Source organism: Neophocaena asiaeorientalis, unplaced genomic scaffold, assembly GCF_003031525.2.
Source record: "Neophocaena asiaeorientalis asiaeorientalis breed wild unplaced genomic scaffold, Neophocaena_asiaeorientalis_V1.1 scaffold302, whole genome shotgun sequence".
In the NCBI taxonomy this organism is placed as follows: domain Eukaryota; kingdom Metazoa; phylum Chordata; class Mammalia; order Artiodactyla; family Phocoenidae; genus Neophocaena; species Neophocaena asiaeorientalis.
This window is the reverse complement of record NW_020174038.1, coordinates 456,711-478,032: the sequence shown is the minus strand read 5'-3', so window position 1 is coordinate 478,032 and position 21,322 is coordinate 456,711. Positions and strand designations below refer to the sequence as shown.

The window sequence follows — 21,322 nt, the reverse complement described above, 5'->3', positions numbered from 1 at the left end:
ATTAAGAAGCTGATAAGTTACTCTCTAATTTCACAAATTATACCGTAACTGTGAAAATATGGACAACTATTTTATATCTGTGCTGCTATATAAGACACTTAATGTTTATACAGAGAAGCAAGATTACAGAGGTGAAGTAATGGGAGCTGACGAACATTTCACCTGAATTTCCACCAGCCTTTTCCTTCAGCCAGAATCATCTTGATATCCTCTGAATATTCTTTTAGAGATGAATGTGGTGTCTGTTTCTTCAATAAATACACATACACACATTTTATGTATATGTGTGTATATACAGTTACACAAGTGTATATAAAGATATATACACATATATACACACGTGTATATAGTCTACATATGTATATATATTTCCGTGTGCACTTGTACACACATGCACACATAACGTCCTTTGGTTTATTTTCAGACTGTTAATGTGAAACGAAAATTTGATGATTTCCATTTATTTTTTCTTTAAGTCTAAACTGGTTTAAAAAGACCTTTGCAACATGTAATAAATTTCTTTTAAAAATCATAAATAGTATTACATTGTAAAGCATTCTATAGAGAAGGTCATATGGTGTTAGAGAAGACAGAAATTCATGCCAACATGGGGGGGAAAAGAAAGAAAACGGGTTTTCCAGACTTTTCCCTTCAAGTTGCCACCTTCAGGGGATGGAACCTCCTGCTCTTGTGTTGTGTTGCTGGCTTTAAGGAAAGGAACTCCAGGCTGAGCTACCCGCTTCCATGGGAAGAGAGAAGTGTGAACAGAAGTGGGTGATCAGTTCTTTGGAATCAAATCAAACGAGCACATCGTTTCTCGGGAGCGGGTGGGCATTGGGATTGGTGATGAAGAGCCAGTCCTCGAACAGGAAAACGAAGTGACAGCTGCTCAGAAAGCATTTCTATTTGCTGATGAGACGGGGTGTTCGGGGGTTGACTGGGGAAGAGGGTGTGTCACCTTTAGATTACATGTAAAACCCCCTCCTGACGGCTTAGCTGCCGAGATGGTAACTGAGTGCTTCCGTACAGAGGCCTCCCTCCTCCTTCTTCCTTCGGGCCTCAGGTTACTAGGGGATGAGCTGGCTTTTCCCCTCTTCAGCAGAAGGGGCTTCATACAAAGGGAGGGTCCATGTGAGATGGCTGCCCCCTCGCCCTGCACACATCTCTTCTGGAACAGAGGCCGTTTCCCCAACTCATCAGAGAAGTCACAACGCGCAGAAGGTGTTTCCCTCTAGTCATGTGCTTTGGAAACCAAAGCCCAAGCAGAAAGCTCTCGAAAACACTCAGCTCACCTCTCACTTCCATCAGATTAGGAAGCCCCAGAGTGACTGCAGAAAAGGAACATTCCTGTATTAAAAACCACTAAGCGACCCTTTCCCAGAAGTGTTGCCATCCTGCCCTGCCTTTCTTCTTTTGGATAACTGTGGGAGGGACCCCAGAAAATTGGGGCTGGGATGAAGGCTACACACACAGGGTAATTTGGGCATCTCTAGCAGAGTTTACCGTCACTCAGAGCAGCAGCTGGTAAAGGGCAGCCAGGCTACTGAGTTTTTACATGCATCACGCTGGCCGAGTGAGACTAGCTACGATGTGGGCATTGGTGGCAAGATTTCCAAACCTTCATGCTTTCTGACTCTCTCTTCCCCATCTGGTAATTAGGGCACCTTTCCATTCACGCCACCTTCATTTACATCCCTGAAAAATCTTGCTAAAAGTCAAAAACATCTTTCCCCAAAGGATTTACAGCATCTGTGCTTTAAATGACTCAGAGCTCACCTCTGTCATAACCTTGGATTCTCCTTTTAAGTAACAGGTCCTCAGCTGAGACGTGAATGAACGTCCTTGGCGTCACCGCGCCTGGCTTTTTAAACGCATTCTCTTCTATGAAAGAAACCGAAGGGACAGCGGTCCCAGGTTTGTTGGCAAGATATCACCTATCTGAATGACAGAAATAAAGAACTTCGAGTCACAAATAGGACAGAGGTGTTGGTGGGAACACTGTATTTGGGGCACAGAATAAAAAAGGTTGCTTCCATGGTAATGAAAATAACCACTGACAGCGAGCAAAGCTTCGGAGCAAGAAGTTGGAGTCGCTTGTGTGGGGGGAGGTTAATCGCTAGATGCCCGGCTGGGGCGGCGGGCCGGCAGCGGGGAGCGGGCGCCGAGGGGCTAGTTCTCGCCCAGGATACTCTTCAGGCTTCTCTCCACCGCTTCGTCCAGCTCTTCCTCCAGCTCCTCCTTCTTGGACATGGCCAGCTTGGACTGGTAATCCCTCACCACCTGGTCGATGTACGGGGCGCTCTGCGTGCCGTGGAGCATCAGTGTCCACTCCTTCAGCACCCCCTTTTGGGGCGCGCTCCCCACGAAGCCCAGCTCCAGGGTCCATGTCCCCCGGGCATCTTCCCCCCAGGTGTGGGTGGTCATGAAAGGCCACTTGTCGAAGCCCACCTTGGTGTCGTCGTCCCGTGGCCGCCGGCTCAGCAGGATGGACTTGGTGCCCATGGGGGACGTCATGTTGATGTTCAGGTCCCCTCGCCTGGTCGCGTTGACCGTGACGACAGCTTGCACGTGCTCCAGGTAGCGCACGAAGTTCTCCTTCCCCTCGCAGGCGGCGGTGGTGAGCTTCAGCACCAGCTTGCCGGTCGGCGGTATTTTCCTGAGGGCAGAGGGGAGGAGACCGTGAGGGCTGGGTACACTCTCCCAGGGGCAGCTCCGGGGAGCGGGGAGAGCAGGGGCTCTGGAGTGAATTAGTATTTTTTTTTTTTTTAGGTAGCTGAAAATTTTATTAGAAAATTAAAATGTAGAACTCTACAGTAGGGACTTCCTTGGTGGTGCAGTGGTTAAGAATCCACCTGCCAGTGCAGGGGACACGGGTTCGAGCCCTGGTCCGGGAAGATCTCACATGCCACGGGGCAACTAAGCCGATGCGCCACAACTACTGAGCCTGTGCTCTAGAGCCCACGAGCCACAACTACTGAGCCTGTGTGCCACAACTATGGAAGCCCTCGCGCCTAGAGCCTGTGCTCCACAACAAGAGAAGCCACCACAATGAGAAGCCCACGCACCCCAAGGAAGAGCAGCCCCCGCTCGCCGCAACTAGAGAAAGCCTGCACGCAGCAACGAAGACCCAATGCAGCCAAAAATAAATAACTTTATATATATATATAAAAGAACTCTACAGTAGGTTCGCATTAGTTACCTGTCTTATACATAGTATCAATAGTGTATATGTGTCAAACCCAATCTGCCAATTCCTCCCACCCCCTTCCTTCCCTATGGGTGTCCATACATTTGTTCTCTCTGTCTGCGTCTCTATTTCTGCTTTGCAAATAAGATCACAGGAGGAACAGATAAAGATGTGGCACATATATACAATGGAATATTACTCAGCCATAAAAAGGAACGAAATCCAGGGTTAATTCTTACACTTGCTGTGTGAGCCTGAGCAAGTTACCCACATTCTCAGAACCGACTGTGAGTGGACGGGGCAGGCAGCAGATGCTGTGGACACCGTTCCCGCTTCTCCTAAGTCACTGCTGGGTTTGCCTGCAGCCGAGGCTACTGTGGACCCTGCCTGCATCCACCACGGGTATCAGCATCTCCCAGCTTCTCTCCTGGAGCCTTTCCCTGCCTCCTGGGAGCGTCCTCAGCCTGCGTGCAGGCCGGCCCCGAAGTGTCAGAGATTGAACCCCACAGGGAAAGCCCCCTACCGCGATTGCCGGAAGGTGGTGAGTACATACACCTGGCTTCCTCACTCCTGGTGGGGACAACTCAGTGTTGCCCAGGGGGGCAAGGTGTTGGTCAAGGGAGCATCAATGCATCTTTATTGGATTGCTTCCTCTTCCCTGCCTACAGCTGCACCTCCTCACTTGTTTCCCGAGATCATCTCTCAAAACATCGTCAGTCCCCAAGTCCCATCAGGGTCTACTTTGGGACAGCCCAGACTGAGACAGGAGCTCATATACGTTTCTTCTCAAGTGCTCACTACCTTGATCAGGAGAAACTATTGCTAATGTGGTTGTTAACACTATCATAAAACAACTGAACTTGGGTTAATCAATCCGAGTAAAGCACAGTCCTGTGACAGATCAGGGGAACTTGGGAGTCTCTTCGGTCATGGAGTTGGAGCCCCATGGACGGTCAGTCTAAGACTTCTCAGCTGTCTTTCCATATAACCGATCTCCTTTCTGGAAGTGGCCTCCTTTGGAGATGAGATGCTCAAATGTTCTTGCGCTAGAAACATAATACAGGAAACTACATTTGAGGAGTGCATGGTACAATGGAAGGACTCCAGACTTCGGGAATAAACCTATTTGGGTTAGAATTCTGCTTCTATGCTTACTGGTCAAGAGAGCTTGGGAAAATTTTTCAAATACTTGAAGTCTTATTGTCATTGTGGGTGGGTTTAAATAAGACCATGTAGGAAAACACTGAGCACAGTGCCTGGACCATGATACTAGCTCCCTTTCTCCAGCCCTTTGTCTATGTTAATGTCCTTCCTGGACATGGCTTTTACTTTGGAGCATAAAATGGTGTGTATTTTTTTTTTTTTTGGCTGTGTTGGGTGTCCATTGCTGCGTGTGGGCTTTTCCCTAGCTGTGGTGAGCGGGGGCTACTGCTCGTTGAGGTGTGTGGGCTTCTCATTGTGGTGGCTTCTCTTGTTGCGGAACACAGGCTCTAGGCGCATGGGCTTTGGTAGTTGTGGCTCACGGGCTATAGAGTGCAGGCTCAGTAGCTGTGGCGCACGGACTTCGTTGCTCCGCGGCACGTGGGATCTTCCTGGGCCAGGGCTTGAACCCATGTTCCCTGCATTGGCAGTGGATTCTTAAACACTGCGCCACCAGGGAAGCCCATGGTGTGTATTTTTAAACACACATCTTGTAGAATACATCTACAAAAGGATGCTGGTCATACACCCAGCTCAGAGCCAAGCCTTGGTTCTACGTTGCCCTTGGAACCAAGGCAAAGAACCGGGGAGGGCTTGCTGGAGCTCCCCTGCAGCTCATTGATAAAGGCAATACTCTTCCAAGGAACTTAAAAATATACACATAAACAGTCTCATGGACCGTGTGTGCTCTGCGTGGACTCTGATGCTGAATCATGCATCCACTGGCCATGGAGATCCAGTGATGGTGCAGGGGCAGAGGGTCCCCAGCACCAGGTTCTGGGGAAATCCTCCAATTTGGTAGAAAGCAGGCATTAGGCCAGCTTTGGAGATGTGAGTATGGCAAGCCACTACCTGGACCTCTCAAAGAAGATGCTACTTACTCGGAACAGGATCAGAAACATAACAGGTGAGCTGATAAATGATTAATGATCACATGGGCTCCAGCCCCTGGGCAGAAAGCTACATGGGTAGACTAAAGGTCCAGTTGTGGGTAAGGAATTTGAACTTTCTGAGCTCACTTTCCTTACCTATACAATGGGGATATGACTTCCTACCTTGAAGAGTTGCTGTAAAGATAAATACAGACACACACTCATATACGTTGTACATTTACAAATGTCTAGACCAGTGCTGGCCAACAGCACTACCGATTCCTGCAAGGATGGAAATGTTCTATATCTGTGCTAATACTGTAGCCACTGGCCACATGTGGCTTTTGGGCACTCGAAATGTGACAAGTATGAGTGAGGAACTGAATTTTTAATTAATTAAATTTAATTTTAGTGATCAATTTAAATTTATTTAATTTCACTAAATAGCCACACGTGGCTAGTTGCTTCTGTTTTTGTAGAGCACAGGTCTAATTGTTGAGAAAATAATTGGAATTTTGCCATCCACCTGGGCAGGTTGGCGTGGGAACAAGCACACACACCTGTTAGGATTTACAAATTGTCCTAGAAGCCTTGGGCTTGGGGTGTGTGCCAGGGTCGGAGGCCCCTCCGGGAACCCCTCGGCCCCTGGGAGCCTGGCTTGTTTAGCGCCTGGGGGACTTGCCTGCTCCCCAAACTCCCATCCCCACCTGCTGGCTGAGGGCCTGGGGCCCTGGGGAGAGGACATTTAACTGCACTCTTCTTGGAATGTTGTCACTTTGAAATTGACTTGAATTGTGAATTCCAGAGGCAGCAAGCTTGATAGAGAAAAGAGAACACCACCCCCTCTCACAGGCGACCTGGCGTTCGTTAGTCGTGAGAGGCAGGGAGCAGCTCTCGTGGATTTTTCTTACCCTCTTCTTGCTGCTTTGTATGTTCTGACTTTCCTCCAGTGCCATATATTGCTTTTAGAAGAAAAGGAGTACAACTCATTCTTATTTTAAAAGAACAGGGACAGGCGCTCAGGAAAAGTCAGTTTATCAGAAGGTTGCAGTAGGAGATGGCTGTTTGTGGAACCAAAGAGGCTCTTCAGAGACCCTGATCTAGCCACACAGCCACGTTCGGGAACACACTCGCTGCTGAAAATGAGGCACCCATCAGAAGGTGTGAGCTACTCTCTGAACTTTCAGAAACAAGTACAGAAGCCTGGTGCTCAAGTCCTATAAAGACAAACATGGCTTATATCTTTGTCTTACTGCATGTTGGTGCAAAATGAGGGCTCAGTGACTTTGTGCCTAGAAATAGGCATTGCTTCCCAGGGGGCCCTTGGAATGCTCTTTGGGTTCTCAATCCTCAGCTGTATGATAAAAACTGTTACGAAGCTGTAGTCGTTTTGCTAGAATAATAATAGTAACAATGGCAGCTGCCCTTTCCCGAGTATCTAAAACACCTGCCATGTGGTTGTCACTGAAGAACACTCAACAGGGGTCACTTGATGTTTGCTCTTCCCCACGTCACAGTGTCAGGTGGGCATTAACCCCCACAGAAGATACTGCGGCTCAGAAGTGACCAGTCCACAGCCACCCGGCCAGCATGCTGTGGCCGAGCACACCCTCCGCTCTACTATGCTGCTTCAGGCATTCGGATCAGGTTTTAACGTTGATCTCCAAATTCACTTAAAATCCGGAGTTCGCCACAGTCTTCAAGGAGCTGAGTGAACAGGGGAGGGTGGAAGTGGCCTGTATCTGACAGCGTGCTCTGGGGACACGCTGGCCGATGGGGCGGCCTCGGCTTCCTCTGCTCACGGCCCTCAGCTGGTCCAGCACAGATGCTCACAGCCACTTCTATTTTTCCCTTTTATTTTAGTCAAGCATCCTTTACAGACTCTCCTGATGAAGTCTCCTTAGAAAATTGCTTTTCGAATTGACTGCTTCTCTGGGAAGATGAGTGCTGAGGAAACTCATAACCCTGACGGTTGCCACTCACCTGCTCAGAGGCCGTTTCTGTACAGCCCTGCATAGGAAGTGGCAGCTATCAAGCCTGCGGATCCCTCCGTCCCAGCCCCTGAGAAGTTGGATTCCTGATGATAGGGTTGCCTCTACCAGAGGCACAAGCTGGCCTGGGCGTTGCCCTCAGGACCCCCTGCCCAGCCTCTGAGTTCTTCCATGAGCACATCTGCCCCAGACCTCACTCACCTGCATCTGAGAACAATTCAGGCGTGGGTGGACGAGGGGACACAGAGCGCTTCCAACAAGGCTGCCTGTCCCCTGCCCCTGAATCTCCCTGGCTGGACTGGTGGTCCCATCGCCACCGTGTAGACATCTTCCTTGTGCCCAGGTGATGCTGGCTAAATGTTCATTCATTCGTTCATCCCACAAATATCGATCCCATGACTACTAAGTTCCAGGCGCTGTTCTAGGCCCTGAGGACACACCAGCAAACGAGACAGATGAGGTCCCTGTCCTCCTGGAGCCCAGCTGAATTAGTGCTGAAATAGCTCTCGAGTTTCCTCTCATTAAAACAATGCTGCTGAGACCACCCACAAATCTCCGTCTTCTGGGCCTTACCCCAAACCTTAGAAATAAGAACCTCTGTGGGGTGGGGCGTTGACATACGTATTTTCACACACCAACCAAGAAATCCCTCTATACTTATTTTAAAAATTGCTGTCACAGTATATGTGTACATGTGTATTTTGTTTGGAATAAAATTGTCTCAACTAACAGAAGGTCATTTGTGGAAGGTAAATTCTCAATGGATTTGCATAAAAACCTGTAAGAAATATGTTTTCTATATAGACAAGAACATCTATAGATACCGTGAAATAAATTTAACCTAGTGAATCAACTGAAATATAATAAAAGATTTCTCCAGATTAAAAAAAAATAATGCTGCTGCTATTGGATAAGTTCCCAGTTAGTTGTGAGCCATTGGGACGGTCACATCTCAGGGCCTCAGATTCCTTAACTAGAATGAGGCGTCAGACAGCCTATTTCCAGTGTTGCCTCTGGCTCCAAATTCCAAGCTGTACCCGGATTATGACAGAATGTTCAGTGCACTCGGAATTGGGAGAGAAACGGTCATTCATCTCGGCATATACGTTCCGCATCTCCCTCTCCCCTCCGCCCCCCAGAAGCACAGAGCGCGAGGATCAACAGAGACCCATCCTTCTTGTCCAGGGCAATTGCGGAGAACAAGGTCTGACATCAAGGTGAACCTCGACTAAGCAGGCCCCAATGCCCGTTCCCCTAAATACTGCAACCGTGCCACCTTTCTGTTAATCTCGAATGTAGCCAGGATGCAACTAACTGTACATCCTGCTCTGGTCACACTGCCCATGGTCCCCACCTGCTGTGGCCCAGCGTCTGCAAAGGCACAGACGCCGTAAGTCTTCCCCTTGGCAATCCCTCTTTGTAAATCTCTCCCTTTTTGCAATAAGGGAAAGAAGTTCCAGGCCCCAGGGCTTTGTAGACTGGATACTTTGGAGTTGTGCAACACTGCAGCTCTGCCTGGAAGCTGGTTGTCCCTGAATCAAATCCAGTGCATCTCGGGATGGCGCAGAGAGGGAATCTGTTATGGTCACCAGTGCAGTGGCGCCATCTCTGGGTATTTTCCACAAACAGCAGTAGAACTGCTGCCCGCACTTACTCAGGGTCCTGCACGGAGCCTCCCACACAGTGGAACCTCTCAGGCACAGTTTTCCAGTCTTTGGCCATTTTCACCATGGCGCCTGCGTCAAGCACCCCGTAGCCAAAGAGGTGATTAAACTCCAAGCCGACCCCGTTCCTCCGCCACTGATGGACCTCGTCATGAAGCTGGTTCCGTTTGGAGGTGAGCACGGTCAGATGCTGCATGTCTCTCCAGGTCAGACCCAGGCTGGGTACCGGAGGCAGAGTGTTTGAGAGCAAGGGCGGGGGAAGAGGAGAGAGACAGAGGGAGAGAGACACAATGACTAAGGTAGGACATAGACCCCTGGTAAGATGTTGGAACATCTATGAACCCACAAGTCAAGGGAGGATTTCCATGCACTACTGAGAATATAGGTATAGATATATGTCAATTTAAAATATCTTGCCTTTCTTACTTAAATACATTTCAATTGCGATATCTAACACACACTGGAATGGCTAAAATGAAAAAGACTGACAATACCAAGTGTTGGCAAAGATGTGGAGCAACTGGGTACTTTGGTGATGGAAGTGTAAGTTATTGCAGACACTTTGGAAAATGGTTTGGCTCTATCTTCAAATGTTGCCCATGTGCTTAAGCTATGGCCCAGAAGTTCCATTTTTAGGTACGTATCCAACAAAAATGTGTGTATATATTCACCAGACATATACGTATTGGAATGTTCATAGGCCTAAACTATGAAGTCCTCAAATGCCCATCCACAGTAAAGTGAATAAACCAATTGAGGTGTGTTTATAGGAGGTGGAACACTGCACTGCAATGAGAATGAACTCCAGCTACTCAGAATAACAGGGAGCTCACAATTGTGTGAATCTCACAATAAGAATTCTGACCCAAAGAAGCCAGACACGGAGGAGAACACAGAGTATGGTTCCATTTGTTTAAAGTATAAAAACAGGCACAATGAATCTGTGCTGTCAGAAGCCAGGTTAGTGGTTGGTCTTGGGGTGGCAGTGCCTGTAAGGGACACAGGGGGCTGCTGGGTGCTGACAGAGTTCTGTTTCTTGATCTGGGTGTTGGCTATGCAGGAGTGTTCCATCTGGGGACATGAAGCTGTCAGTTCTTCAAGGGCAGAGACAACAGCTTCAGCGTATTTGTCTCCCAGTGCCCAGGACAGCCCTCAGCATACTCTTTGTTCAGCAAATAGACAAGTTTGCTTGCGGACTTGTCTTTGGAAATTAATGTCTAGTAGTCTGTGCTATTGACATTAGTGTCAATGTCTGTGCTTTTCAAAGTGTAGGTCATGACCCGTTTGTGGGCTAGGAGGTCAACTGATTGCACAGGCTATGTATCTGGGCTGCACAGTAAAACTGTCTGGTGGGAACATTTAAAACTCCACTGCTCAGGCCACATCTCAGACTATTTAAATCAGAAGCTCTAGGAGTGGGACCCAGGCTTTGGAAATTGTTAACACTTCCCAGGTCATTCCAGTAGACAGCTGAGAACCAGAGATTTAATGGATGGGGCTATCACAAGTGGAATAGAACAGAAAAGAATAACAGTGTGCATGTAATATGGGAAACTCTGTGTGTGTGTGTGTGTTTGCACACACTCGCGTGTGGTATTGTAGTATGTGTTTGGGTTGCAATGCAAAATTAATTTCTCACTGAGAGTCACGGTCACAAAAGTTGGAAAACCCTGCACTACGGTTCTCCCTAGACTCAAATGATTCAAAGAACACCGTCACTCATTTGATAAAATCTCAACACAAGCAGCATTCATTGGTTCAGAGCTTCAAAACAGAGTCAAAAGATGATAACGATTCATATGCTCTTGAAATGCAGACCTTTAAGTTCTTTTCCCATTTAGGTTTGTACATAATATTGAGGAGAAGGAAGTCCAGGAAGACCTTCAGCTTTTAAAGAGAAAGTTTCAAGGAAGGTCAATGCTTATTTGAGAAATTTAAGAACATATCTTGGACATATGGTCCCCTGGACATATGGACTAGGTGAACAGTGTGAAATTTCCTGAAGTTGATTATGGCCGAAAGCTCATTGTTTTGCTGGAAGAGGATTCTGAGTTCATTTAACTCAAAAGTGTCGATAAACGAGGATTTGGTGACCTCAAGGTGATCCAAGGGCTGGCTGGTAGGTGGAGCATCCCTCATCTTTGCTAGGGGTTCTGCTGCAAAAATGAGCCATGCTTCTAACCCCACTAGACGTTTCTCCACGGATTTATTCTCATCGGGTCCATAAGAGAGAAAGAATGTGCTAGAACAAGGATGTTCTACTTTTAAAATAAATCAGAGCGTGCTCCATACTCCAATGTCACTGAATTTGTGACACCATTTGAACAACCATTTGCTTATGTCTGAAAAGTAAAACAGAGTCCCTCTTATTTCCTCATTCTGAGCAACTTCTGAATTGACCGAAGATACTATTGTGTAAAATAATTATTTCATCAACGTGCTTTAGGCTTTAATCCTACCATAGCAGCTCAAGGATTGTATTAAATTAAATAATAAATATTTTTATTATTTAATATTAATATTAAATAATAAAAATAAATTTACAGAACATCTACAATATAAAAGTCACTGTGTTCAGTGCTACAGGACAAGGAACATGACATTTTCTCAAATATTTTATATAATAGCTGGGAAAGTAAGACAGATATATGGAAAGGTATCACGTCCAGGCTCTGCACTAGTTCCGGGCAGGTCGTAGGAAGGTCCCTGCCCTCTCAGAGCCTACAGCCCGGGGGACAGACAGACAACTCAATATTTTAAAATGCCAGGGGAGCCAACAGTGGAACCCTGAGTTATCCCAGCCAGGGAGTCTCACAGACTGTGGTCCTGCATCAGAACCTCATGGGGACTCGTGACAGATATGGATTCTTGGCCTCAACCTCAGGTCTCTGGAATCGGCCTCCTGGAGGCTGTGGGCCTGAGGATGTGCACTCAAGACAAAGCGCAGGTGATGCTTCTGCACACGGGGTTTGAGAACACGGGTCTGAGATGGCGGTTCACAACCTTGTCTGCACATGTGAACCAACGTGAACACAATGACGAAGTCAGACAGGACCCAGAGATGCTGATCCCACGGGCTGTCCAAGCATCTGCCGAAGGCTCCAGCAAACCTGCTTGGGGCGGGGGTGGGGGGTGGTTCTTAACTTCCCGGCGGCACTGGGGGTGCTTGTTACAACTGCAGCTTCTGGAGATTCTGAGTCTGTGGACCTGGCGTGGGCTTGGACATCTGTTCTTAGCAAGCACTCCAGGGATTCTGATCATCAGCAGCAAATCTGAGAAACTCTGGTCCAGGGGGTCAGGGGGTCAGCAAGGGTCTCTCAGGAAGTGATATTTTTAGCTAAGGTCAAAGGGATGAGTGGGAGTGACTGAGTAAACACAGGGAAGGGGAGTTCCTAGGGAGAGAAGGTTCTGGAAGGAAGGATCTAGAGGCGGGAGAAGACACATATCAGCACAGGAGGTTGGGAGCCCTGTATGAGTCAGGGAGGTAGAGCCAGGAACAGAGGCGGAGAGGATGACACAGTAGAATGTAGGGACTTTATCTTAGTGACAGACAGGAAGGGCAGAGAGACCCGTGATCCGATCTCCAGAAACATCACCAGGGAGGAGGAATCAAGACGTGGGACTGGAAAGAGGATGTTGCAGGAACCTGGCCCACGAACAAGTGACCATGAGGAACGAGCCGCGAGCTGTAACAAGGCCATGTACGAGGAACCCCCGGTGAACTGTCAGTGAAAATGGTGACACCTGTGCAGCTGCAGGGCACCTATTGGCTGGGTCCAATCGCTCATAGGACGCTGTGATGTTCCAGGGTAAACGTTCAGCTGTCAGCAGACTGGTCCTAGGCTACTTGGGATGGGCCATCTGCCTCTCGGTTCAGAGAAAACATCTCCGGAGGTCAAAGCCAAACCCAGGGCTTCTAGATAAGATGTGAGGACAGGCCAGGGCTCCAAGGAGAGAGGTCACTCAGAGCCTGGCCAAGGTGGCAGCCGTCTTGAGCAAGAGAGTGTGGGATCTTGGAAAAACCAGTGTGAAGCCCAGGGAGAGACTGACCCGCATGGCTGGAAGAGGAATCTTGCACCAGGGAGACCTCGGGATGGGCTGTTTCCTAAGCCTCTAAAGCTGGTCCTGGCAAGTGAGTTTTTGCCTGTGAATGATCCCTAGAACCATATCTCCTACTGAGCCCTGCACTTACGGTTGATGTACTAACTTCCCACTGGTGCAAAATAGTGCCCTTTTTTTCTTTTTTTTTTTTGAGTTCCTTATTTGTGAGGATTACCCCTGAAAGACCATTGTTTTTCAGAGTTCTTCTATTTATGGTATCAAATTCTCTGGATTCCAATTCACATTCTCCTCCTGATAATCAAGACAGCAAAGGGAATTTAAGGAGAGAACAGCTACAAAACTACATTTCCCATCCTCCCTTGCAGTCTGGGGTGGCCATGTGACAGTTCTGGCCAATAAGAAATAAGTCCCTGAGTGATTTTTCGAAAAATTTTTAAACAGAGATCACTCAGCTGGTGGATTTCTTTTTTCCCTTTGCTTTTCCCCTCTTCCTGCCTGACATGTAAACATGATGGCTGGAGCTCCCGTGGCATCTAGATAACATGAAGGTGTAGAAGAACAGAAATCTAGAGACAGAGTCCCTGATTCTTGGTGGCCACCCTGCACTTGCCGGGGCTCCTCATCTCTGTATTATCTTCTGCATGACAGAAAAATAAACTCCTTCATAAGAAACTTATTAAATAAAATTAATATTCTATTTAAAATATATTGTTACTATGCTATTAAAAAAAAAGGAAAAGAAAAGAAAAATAAATTCCTGTCTCAGTTTAGCTGTTGTTTTTGGATTTCCTGTTTTCTGTCTAATACGGGCACCTAGTCAGAGGCAGAGTGCGATGTTCATATTCCGCAAACAGCACCTGAGTGCTAGGTTCATAGAGCCCTTGCCGTACTCCTGGATGCCACACACTCCAGGCCACAGACCAGCATGGGGCTGGCTGCTCTTGCAGTCCCTGAAAAAGGCGTTGAAAAGACAGATTCCTGGGCCATTCATCCCTAAGGATGTGATTCAGTGACTTTCGGCTGAGTCTTGGGAATCTATCATTTTCAAAACTCCCCAGTGCTCAACTTCACTAGTTATCAGGGAAATAAAAATTAAAACTACAGTGCAATTCCACAGAATGCCCACAAGAATGGCTAAAGTGTAGAAGACAGATAATAGCAAATGTTGGCAAGGATGTGGAACAGCTGTAACTCTCATACACTGCTGGAGGGAGTGTCAGCAAGTGCACCAACTCTGGAAAACTGCTAGACCTGCACCTGTGTATACCCCATGACCCAGCTTTTTGACTCCCTAATATACATCAAACAGAAATGCGTCCACATCTTCACCAAAAGACATGTACAAGAATGCTCACAGCAATGCTACTCACAATAGCCCCAGTGTGGAAACAACCCAAGTATCCACTTATACAATGGAGTAATATTCAACAACAAGGATGGACAACCTATAAGCGCACGCAGCAGCATGGAGGAATCTCTCAGACATAATCCTGAGCCGAAAAGCACATACTGAGACTTAGGTAATGGTCTGTTTCCTGACTTGGGTGCTGGTTACACGGATCTGTTAACTTTACAAGAAGTCTTTGAGCTGTACCTAATATTTGTGCACTTTTCTCTGCATCTAGTAGACTTTGATAGAGCTCACATGAAAAAATCCATCCCTTGGAAGGTCACTTTTGGAAACACTGTTCTAGTCCAGTATATGGGCCGCTTTACTACGGATGGTTCTCCTGGGTCACAAGTTTGCCTCTTTTAACATCTACCCCTCAAACCCAGCGCAGCCCTCTTGAACCACCCAGAAAGCCTGGGGTCATGGAGAGAACCCCAAATATTTGAAGGCAGCAGTAACTCCCCACTAAAGAAATTCTTCGGAATTTCTCTAATATTGGTCTCACTGGGAAATGTGAGCAATGTTCCCAACAACTCAGAAAGGCATTTTCAAGCATTTGGCAGAAAAGCATTTTATGAGATTAAACAACAAGGTGATGACTGGTCAGAACAGAGGCGTGGTTTCCCTTTGTCCCCTGGAGCCATGGGGGTGGTCATTCTCCCTCTTCCGTAGTCCGGATGGGAATTCATTTAGACAGGATAATTTATTTACTGTATTCAAGTTGCTTTGGAAAAGCTTTCTTATTGGACCTCTGGGTGGGAAACAGCCCTCGACTGCTGCCACATATGTCACCAGGGACTCCCAGCTGCCTCATGTGAAGATAAAGAGAGTTGAGCTGTAGGAGATGAGCTGTGGGAAGTGTTCGTGGAGAGTCTTTCCCTCCTCCGCCCTCCGGGCTATCTCCTGGGGCTATTTCATGCTGAGCAGTGGTTTCAGCTGCTGGCTGTTGGAGCCTTTTGGCCCACAGAGAAGCCTTGGCGTTTACTTTCCCAGGTGGGGCTCTTAGCCAACGGCCAAACAGTACAAGAATATGGCAGCCCAGCTCCCTTGCTTTGATGTGGAACAAACTCTGAGGCATAATTTACCCTCCAGAGCTCTCCCTGGGATCAGGCTGAGGCCAGACTTCTGAAATCGCATCCTTGCTCAGCTTCTTCCCCAGCCCGAACCTGCTTCCTCTCCTCCCCAGTGGTTTCTGCCGGGATCCCTCTCTTAATAAATCACTTGCATCAAATCTAATCTCAGGGTGTGTTTCCAACTCAGGTGATTGGTGTTCTGAGGAATTTTTGAGGACTGGCTCCCAAGACGGGCTTGAACCCGCTACTGCCAGGTATCATTTTTTCCCTCTTTATGGCAATAGACAGCACTCAATTCATGACCATTGCTCCAAAACAAAGTGTGCCTAAGTGGTGATTGCATTCTTTTCTGTAAGGAAATCTGCAAGCATGCTAAAGAATGGGGAATAATTGGTGCAGAGCCCATGCATCTGTTTAAAGTTCCAGCAGCCTGCTCCATTACTTTGATGTATGTAAGGGGTCACTTTGTAGGCATATAGGCCTGGGAAAGTGACTTTTTGCTTGCCAGAATCTAAGGAGACTTTGAGTCAAGTTCTGCCCTCTTAGATTTAAGAGGAGACCAGGAAGCCCTTCTTGTTCCCTGTCCTCTGCAAGGCTCTGTGGCAGGCAGCAGCCTCCCTCTGCTTGTCTGCTCCCAGCTGGAGTGAGCGAGGCCAGCTCAGACTCCAGGACCCAACAGGCCCTGAGAGGAACAGCTTCATCCTCAGGAAATGCACATAATACGTGAGTAAGTTTTGGTCTCTGTGCTTAATAGGAAGGCTTTGACCAGTGTCCATCTCTTCTTTCCTAAAATTTCCAACTGACTTTTGTTAAAAGAATCAAAGCTTGGCCTGGTCCAAAAGAGAAGTCACTCCCAATTTGGGGCCTTATCTGTAAAAGGAGGATAATGAAGTCTTTTCTGTTTAAAGGCAGAGGGGTTGGACTAGATAATCTTTTGATGTCCTTTCCTATTCTAGGAATCAGCTCTTACCTCCTTTGCAAGTCAAAAAATGCACTGCATATGTGGAGAGTCAAGCAGGGCTGCCTGAAGATTGTTGCTAGAAGCTCCGGTTGCCTAGCAATGGCTGACAGGGATGGGAACTCAACTTCCCTTCCCCAGGAGCCTGAATTCAACTTCTTATAAGTTGCTGGTTCTGTATTCTTGGATAATTCCCTGCCTAGCGGGCATTTGCACTTACACCACATGGGTGGTGCCTGAAGCCACAAGTTCATTGTTCAAACCCAAGGCCAGCCTCTGGTTTGCACTGAGAGAAGACAGAGGAGTGGGTGGGCAGGGACCTCTGCTGACGCTCAAATCCAAGGTGGGTCCAGCTGTACTGACCTGTGGCCTCTGCGGAGGTGGTGAGAACAGAGGGGATGGTCTCCCCTCTCTGGTAGCTGGATGGTTTCCCAGCAAAGCCCATTTCTAGGCCTACGTTGTGTGACTTCGCCCACCTTGTCTCAGTGTTAAAATGAGTTCAGCCTTATAAGTTAACAAATCTGGAGCGAGAGCATCCTGTTTAACACATGTCTGAAAACCTTGCTGGATACCCGGCTTGGCAATGGTTTTCCTTCATGTAGCTGTTTGGGAGTATTATTAGAGTAAAACAGCCACGGGATCCATAGAAGATAAAAGGGTGTTTTCACCAAGAAAACATTGATGTGCCCCTATGTGTGGTTGGATGTTCAACTCTTGTGCTCTCTCAGGGATGTAGTTTTGTGGTGTGTGTGTGAGTGTGTGTGTGTATTATTTAGCAATGCCCACCAGAGTTCATTGGCCCTGACTATTTACTGACTCTCACACCCACTTTTGCCTCTGTGGACACCTAGGTGGGGAGACATGTCTCAGTCCACCCTGCAGAACCGGCCCTTGGTCCCGAGATGGAAACATACTTAGCCTCTAAAGCCAGTGCAAACACTCCAGCTGCCTCGGGAGCAGCTGCGGATGTCCCAGAATGCCTCAGGGTGCAGTTGCCGTACAAATCTGTGGTTGCCTGGAGGGGAAGATAGTGAGTAATGAGTGAGTCACACTGCTTTAAACCCAAAACGACATGGAGCAGAGGATTTTCTATTTCTTTTACTTAAACTCTGCCTTGTTCTGAAGAAGATTAAGATGAAGGTAAGGATAAGTTTAGCACCCATGCATCTATTCTGCCATGCATTTTATCTGAGTTTCCCAGTAGCCTGTGCAAAAAGGGAAACACAATCAGTTATAGTTACAGTGTCCACAAGATAAAAGCAAGTCAATTGTTCAGAGAAGCGTATCTGCAGCTATTCTAGAGACCAGAGAGACATTTATCTTCTGGCTCCTAAAAGGAAACATCATAGGTGGAAAGTGACAAGCCAATATCACCACCATAGTCAAAGCAATGGTGAGTTTTGTTGCATTGGGATTGGCTTGGAAAGCTCAGGGCCAGTCCATCAGCAATTTCCTTTCCCTTCAGGAAAAAGGGTGGCATTCCCAAAGAGGAAAGACAAAACAGGCTCAGCCACAGTTTGCCTAGAGGGACAGGCCATTAAAGAGAAGTGTTACATTCTCTACATCTAAAATCCACGGAGAGAGTCTGGAACACCCTGAGCGACACCTCTGATACATGAGTGATCACCCCACGGGAGGCTGATCAACTGAGTTTTAAAGGATTTTACAAAGAGAGAGTCCCCATTTGCAGTGTTTGCGAGAGCCAGGGTTTTCATTAAGATCATTTATAAGCCACGAGAATACTCCTTCCTCCTGTTTGTCTGTAGGCTCCTCAAGTGGGCCTATTATTTGGGGGGACAAAGTACCAGGGGGGTTTAAAAGCATCTACTTGTGGAAAATGACAATATTCAAAGAGAACTCAAGGCCCCTCCCCAGCCATAGTAGAAAGAGAGTCATAGACAGGTGTTGAGGACAAAGTGACACCATTGGGAGGCCCTTGGGGCAGGGAGGGGAGCTTCTTCACTTGTCCCTTTCAGCTTGTAGGATGAGAGAGGCGAAACCTCCTTCTGCTTGGGAGGAGCTGACATGATCTCCATCCTCCCCAAGACCAGGGGGAGCCCCAGGCTCATGGAGGGAGTCAGGCTAAGGTCTGTGTCTCCTGTAGGTAAAGGGCTTCTCCTGGGTCATGTGAGAGCCTGGCCAGCTGGTCAGGTGGAGCCCAGGCAGGCACTTGGGACTGCAGGAGTAGCTGGTATTGGTGACTGTGTTCCTCCCAACCCCAGAGGAGGCAGTGGCCGGGCAGGATGTATCTCAGCAGGACTCCTGAACCAACCACTAAATTCCAGGCTTGGAAGCCTGAGGAAAGGCCCCTGTGTGAGTGAAATACCCAGAGAGAGGAAGAGATCCCAGAATGCTCATTATGCTTTACAGACGTATATTTCTAGGGGCCTTGGAAAATTCACTATTAAACCTCGGTGCCCAGGAAGGAAGAGTTGCTCAAAGTGCAGTAAATAAGTTTGTGATTCTTAACCTTTTTGTTTTCTCAATCATGGACCCATTTTAAAATACGATGGAACACATTACTCTTCCTTTGAGAAAACACACATGTGCCCAATTTGGGGGGTTTTATGGACCCAGAAAAGTCCGTCCATGGATGCTATTTTTAAATTACTGTAATAAATGGACGAGCTCTTGGCTCAGATGGGTGCAGGTGTGATGCCCCAGTTCTTAATATTAGTTATCCTTATAAGTGACGTGCTGGGGGCAAACCAGGGTTCATCATTATTTGTAAGCCAAAACAATGAACAAGAAAATCGATGGTACATGAGCGGGAAGGAGGTCATCACGTTCTTGTTTATCGTAGGTCTCTGCCTTGATAAGAAGGCATCATCAGCCTGGAAGAAGGTGGATCTCCCCCGGGGATAGGCCCTGACTCTTTGAGGGAAGGGGGGTGGGGAGCTCCTCCTCCCATGACGTCACTGTGTCTGCGCATGACGTCAGGAGTGTCCACCCACCCGGCCTCGCACTCACCACTCCGGCCTCGGGGTTGCGCTTGCGCCCGTTGCTGAAGGTGGAGGCCAGGGTGGAGGAGCAGCTCTCATCGTACAGGGCGGTCCTGCCGTCGTTGATGGCCGAGTTGATGGAGATGGTCCACATGCTCGAGGCGTAGCCGTCGCAGTTGCAGTCGTCGTAGCTGCCGCCGTCCCCTGAGGCCCACACGTAGATGCTGCCTTTGCCCCCTCGGCCCTGGGATGGGGGGGCGACAGGGAGAGATGCGCGGGCTACAGGGGGTCCCGCCGGGGCTGGGGTCGGGGTCCGGGTGGGGAACTGGGCTTCTTCAGCAGCTGAGCGCAAGGACTGGCTTCCTTTCTATCTGCCCTTGAAAACCACTATCCTTCTGGCCGAGCACCGTGAGAATTTTTCTTTTCAGGAAGGATTCAATAGAAAAGTCATCCGAATTTACAATTTAAGCTGGGGATAACAAAGTGAGAAAAACTGGAAAAATCTCCTTAAAACTGACAAATGAACTGCTTTTAAACATAGTACATTCTCATGGTAAAAAGTCAAAGTATATGGAAAGGAAAATGAAAAAAAAATCCTCCCGCATGTAATTTTTATATATTCTTTCAGGCATTTTTCAGCAAAAATGCAAATGTACTTGTATATTTATATCAATACTTAGCTAAATAAGATATAAAAGATATTTATAGCTTCTATTTTATATATTATATATATTTCATATAAGTTTACATATATATGTAGATATTGTAAGTATAATATACACATTTTACTTACAGATTATATATATTTTGGGATGTGTGTGTGTATATAATACACATTTTTTTTTACTCAGTTGGATCATACTAGAATTCTTTTAAGCAAAATATTATATATTGTACCTGTGTAAGGGAACACCAAATATATAAATATAAGAAGAAAGTCTAATATGATCAAGTAAAACATACGGCAAAAATAATTTTAAACATAATGATGTGCACAGTGATTACTACCATATGCTAATTAGTTATAACCAGCAAGCTTAGTTGTAGGACCTACAGTTTGCATTGCTTTTCTGTTAAACCACTTTCTTAGTGCTTCTGTTTTTCTTTTCCTGTTCTCTGCCTTCTAGGAGAATTCTCTCTGCCTCCACAACCTGGAGTGGCCATTCCTTCCGGCTTCCTATCTTCTGACCCCAGGGGCAGGAGGGCCAGGCTACCCTGCTTTGCCCCGCAGGCTGGGTGGGCGGTGATGAGGGCAGGGATGCCGTGTGGCAGGTGAGTAGTAGGTGTCCAGCCTGGCCAGGACTCTGGGTAACCCTCTAGGGCAAGGACAAAAGTAGAAATCATGGCAGAGAAAGTCTGTCCCTGCGCAGCCACCAGCGGTCCTCGGTCCTAACTCAGTGGTTTAAGGGCGGCGACACCAGAGGAGAGAGGATGATTGGGTCACCGCCAAAGTCTCTCTGCCTCCTGACAATGAGAAGTGACATTCTGATTGCTTCTAACAGGACTTGGAGTTAATTAGCCTGTGACTGACTGAGTCAATACATCAACAAAGGTTGATTCAGCCACTAGCTGAGAACTGTCTTCAGCACCTTGATATATCTGTCCTGGAAAACTCTATCCAAACGAGCAACTGCTCTCAGAAACCAGGACACAGAGGGAAACAAACGTATCATCCTTACGGCTGGTGCAGGGGATCACCCTCTCAAGCTGACTCAGATTTGGGCTCAGTGTCGGGGAATGGCACCCTTGGAAAGCGAAACAGACATGAATCAGGGTAAATGGGTGAGGCTGCCACCTGAGGAAACTTCCTCTGAACCAGCCCAGAGGTGGGCTGCTAGTGAGACAAGCAACCTCCGCTAAAAGGAAACCAGTGCTAAAAGTGTTCTCAGTTTGGTGTAGGGAGAAGGATCGTGACTCTAACTTCTCCGGCTTTCTCTGTATTCATGCCCCCTTTACTGTATGATTTGCAGCCCTGCCCATCAA

The 21,322-nt window shown here is 47.5% G+C and overlaps 1 protein-coding gene across 2 annotated transcripts in view; it reads right to left on the bottom strand.

Moving 5' to 3' along the window:
* Positions 1 to 1,984: 1,984 nt before the first annotated feature.
* Positions 1,985 to 21,322, bottom strand: part of PCSK2 (proprotein convertase subtilisin/kexin type 2) — a 210,987-nt gene continuing 191,649 nt past the window's right edge. Inside the window, exons 9-12 of one of the 2 annotated variants that reach the window (XM_024753718.1) lie at positions 19,368 to 19,583; positions 17,312 to 17,412; positions 8,905 to 9,132; positions 1,985 to 2,656 (exon numbers count right to left, since the gene is read on the bottom strand). In XM_024753718.1, the coding sequence (XP_024609486.1) occupies positions 2,170 to 2,656; positions 8,905 to 9,132; positions 17,312 to 17,412; positions 19,368 to 19,583 (1,032 nt within the window). In that variant the 3' untranslated portion in view covers positions 1,985 to 2,169. The remainder of the gene's footprint in view (positions 2,657 to 8,904; positions 9,133 to 17,311; positions 17,413 to 19,367; positions 19,584 to 21,322) is intronic. The other variant, XM_024753719.1, reaches the window with a different exon arrangement.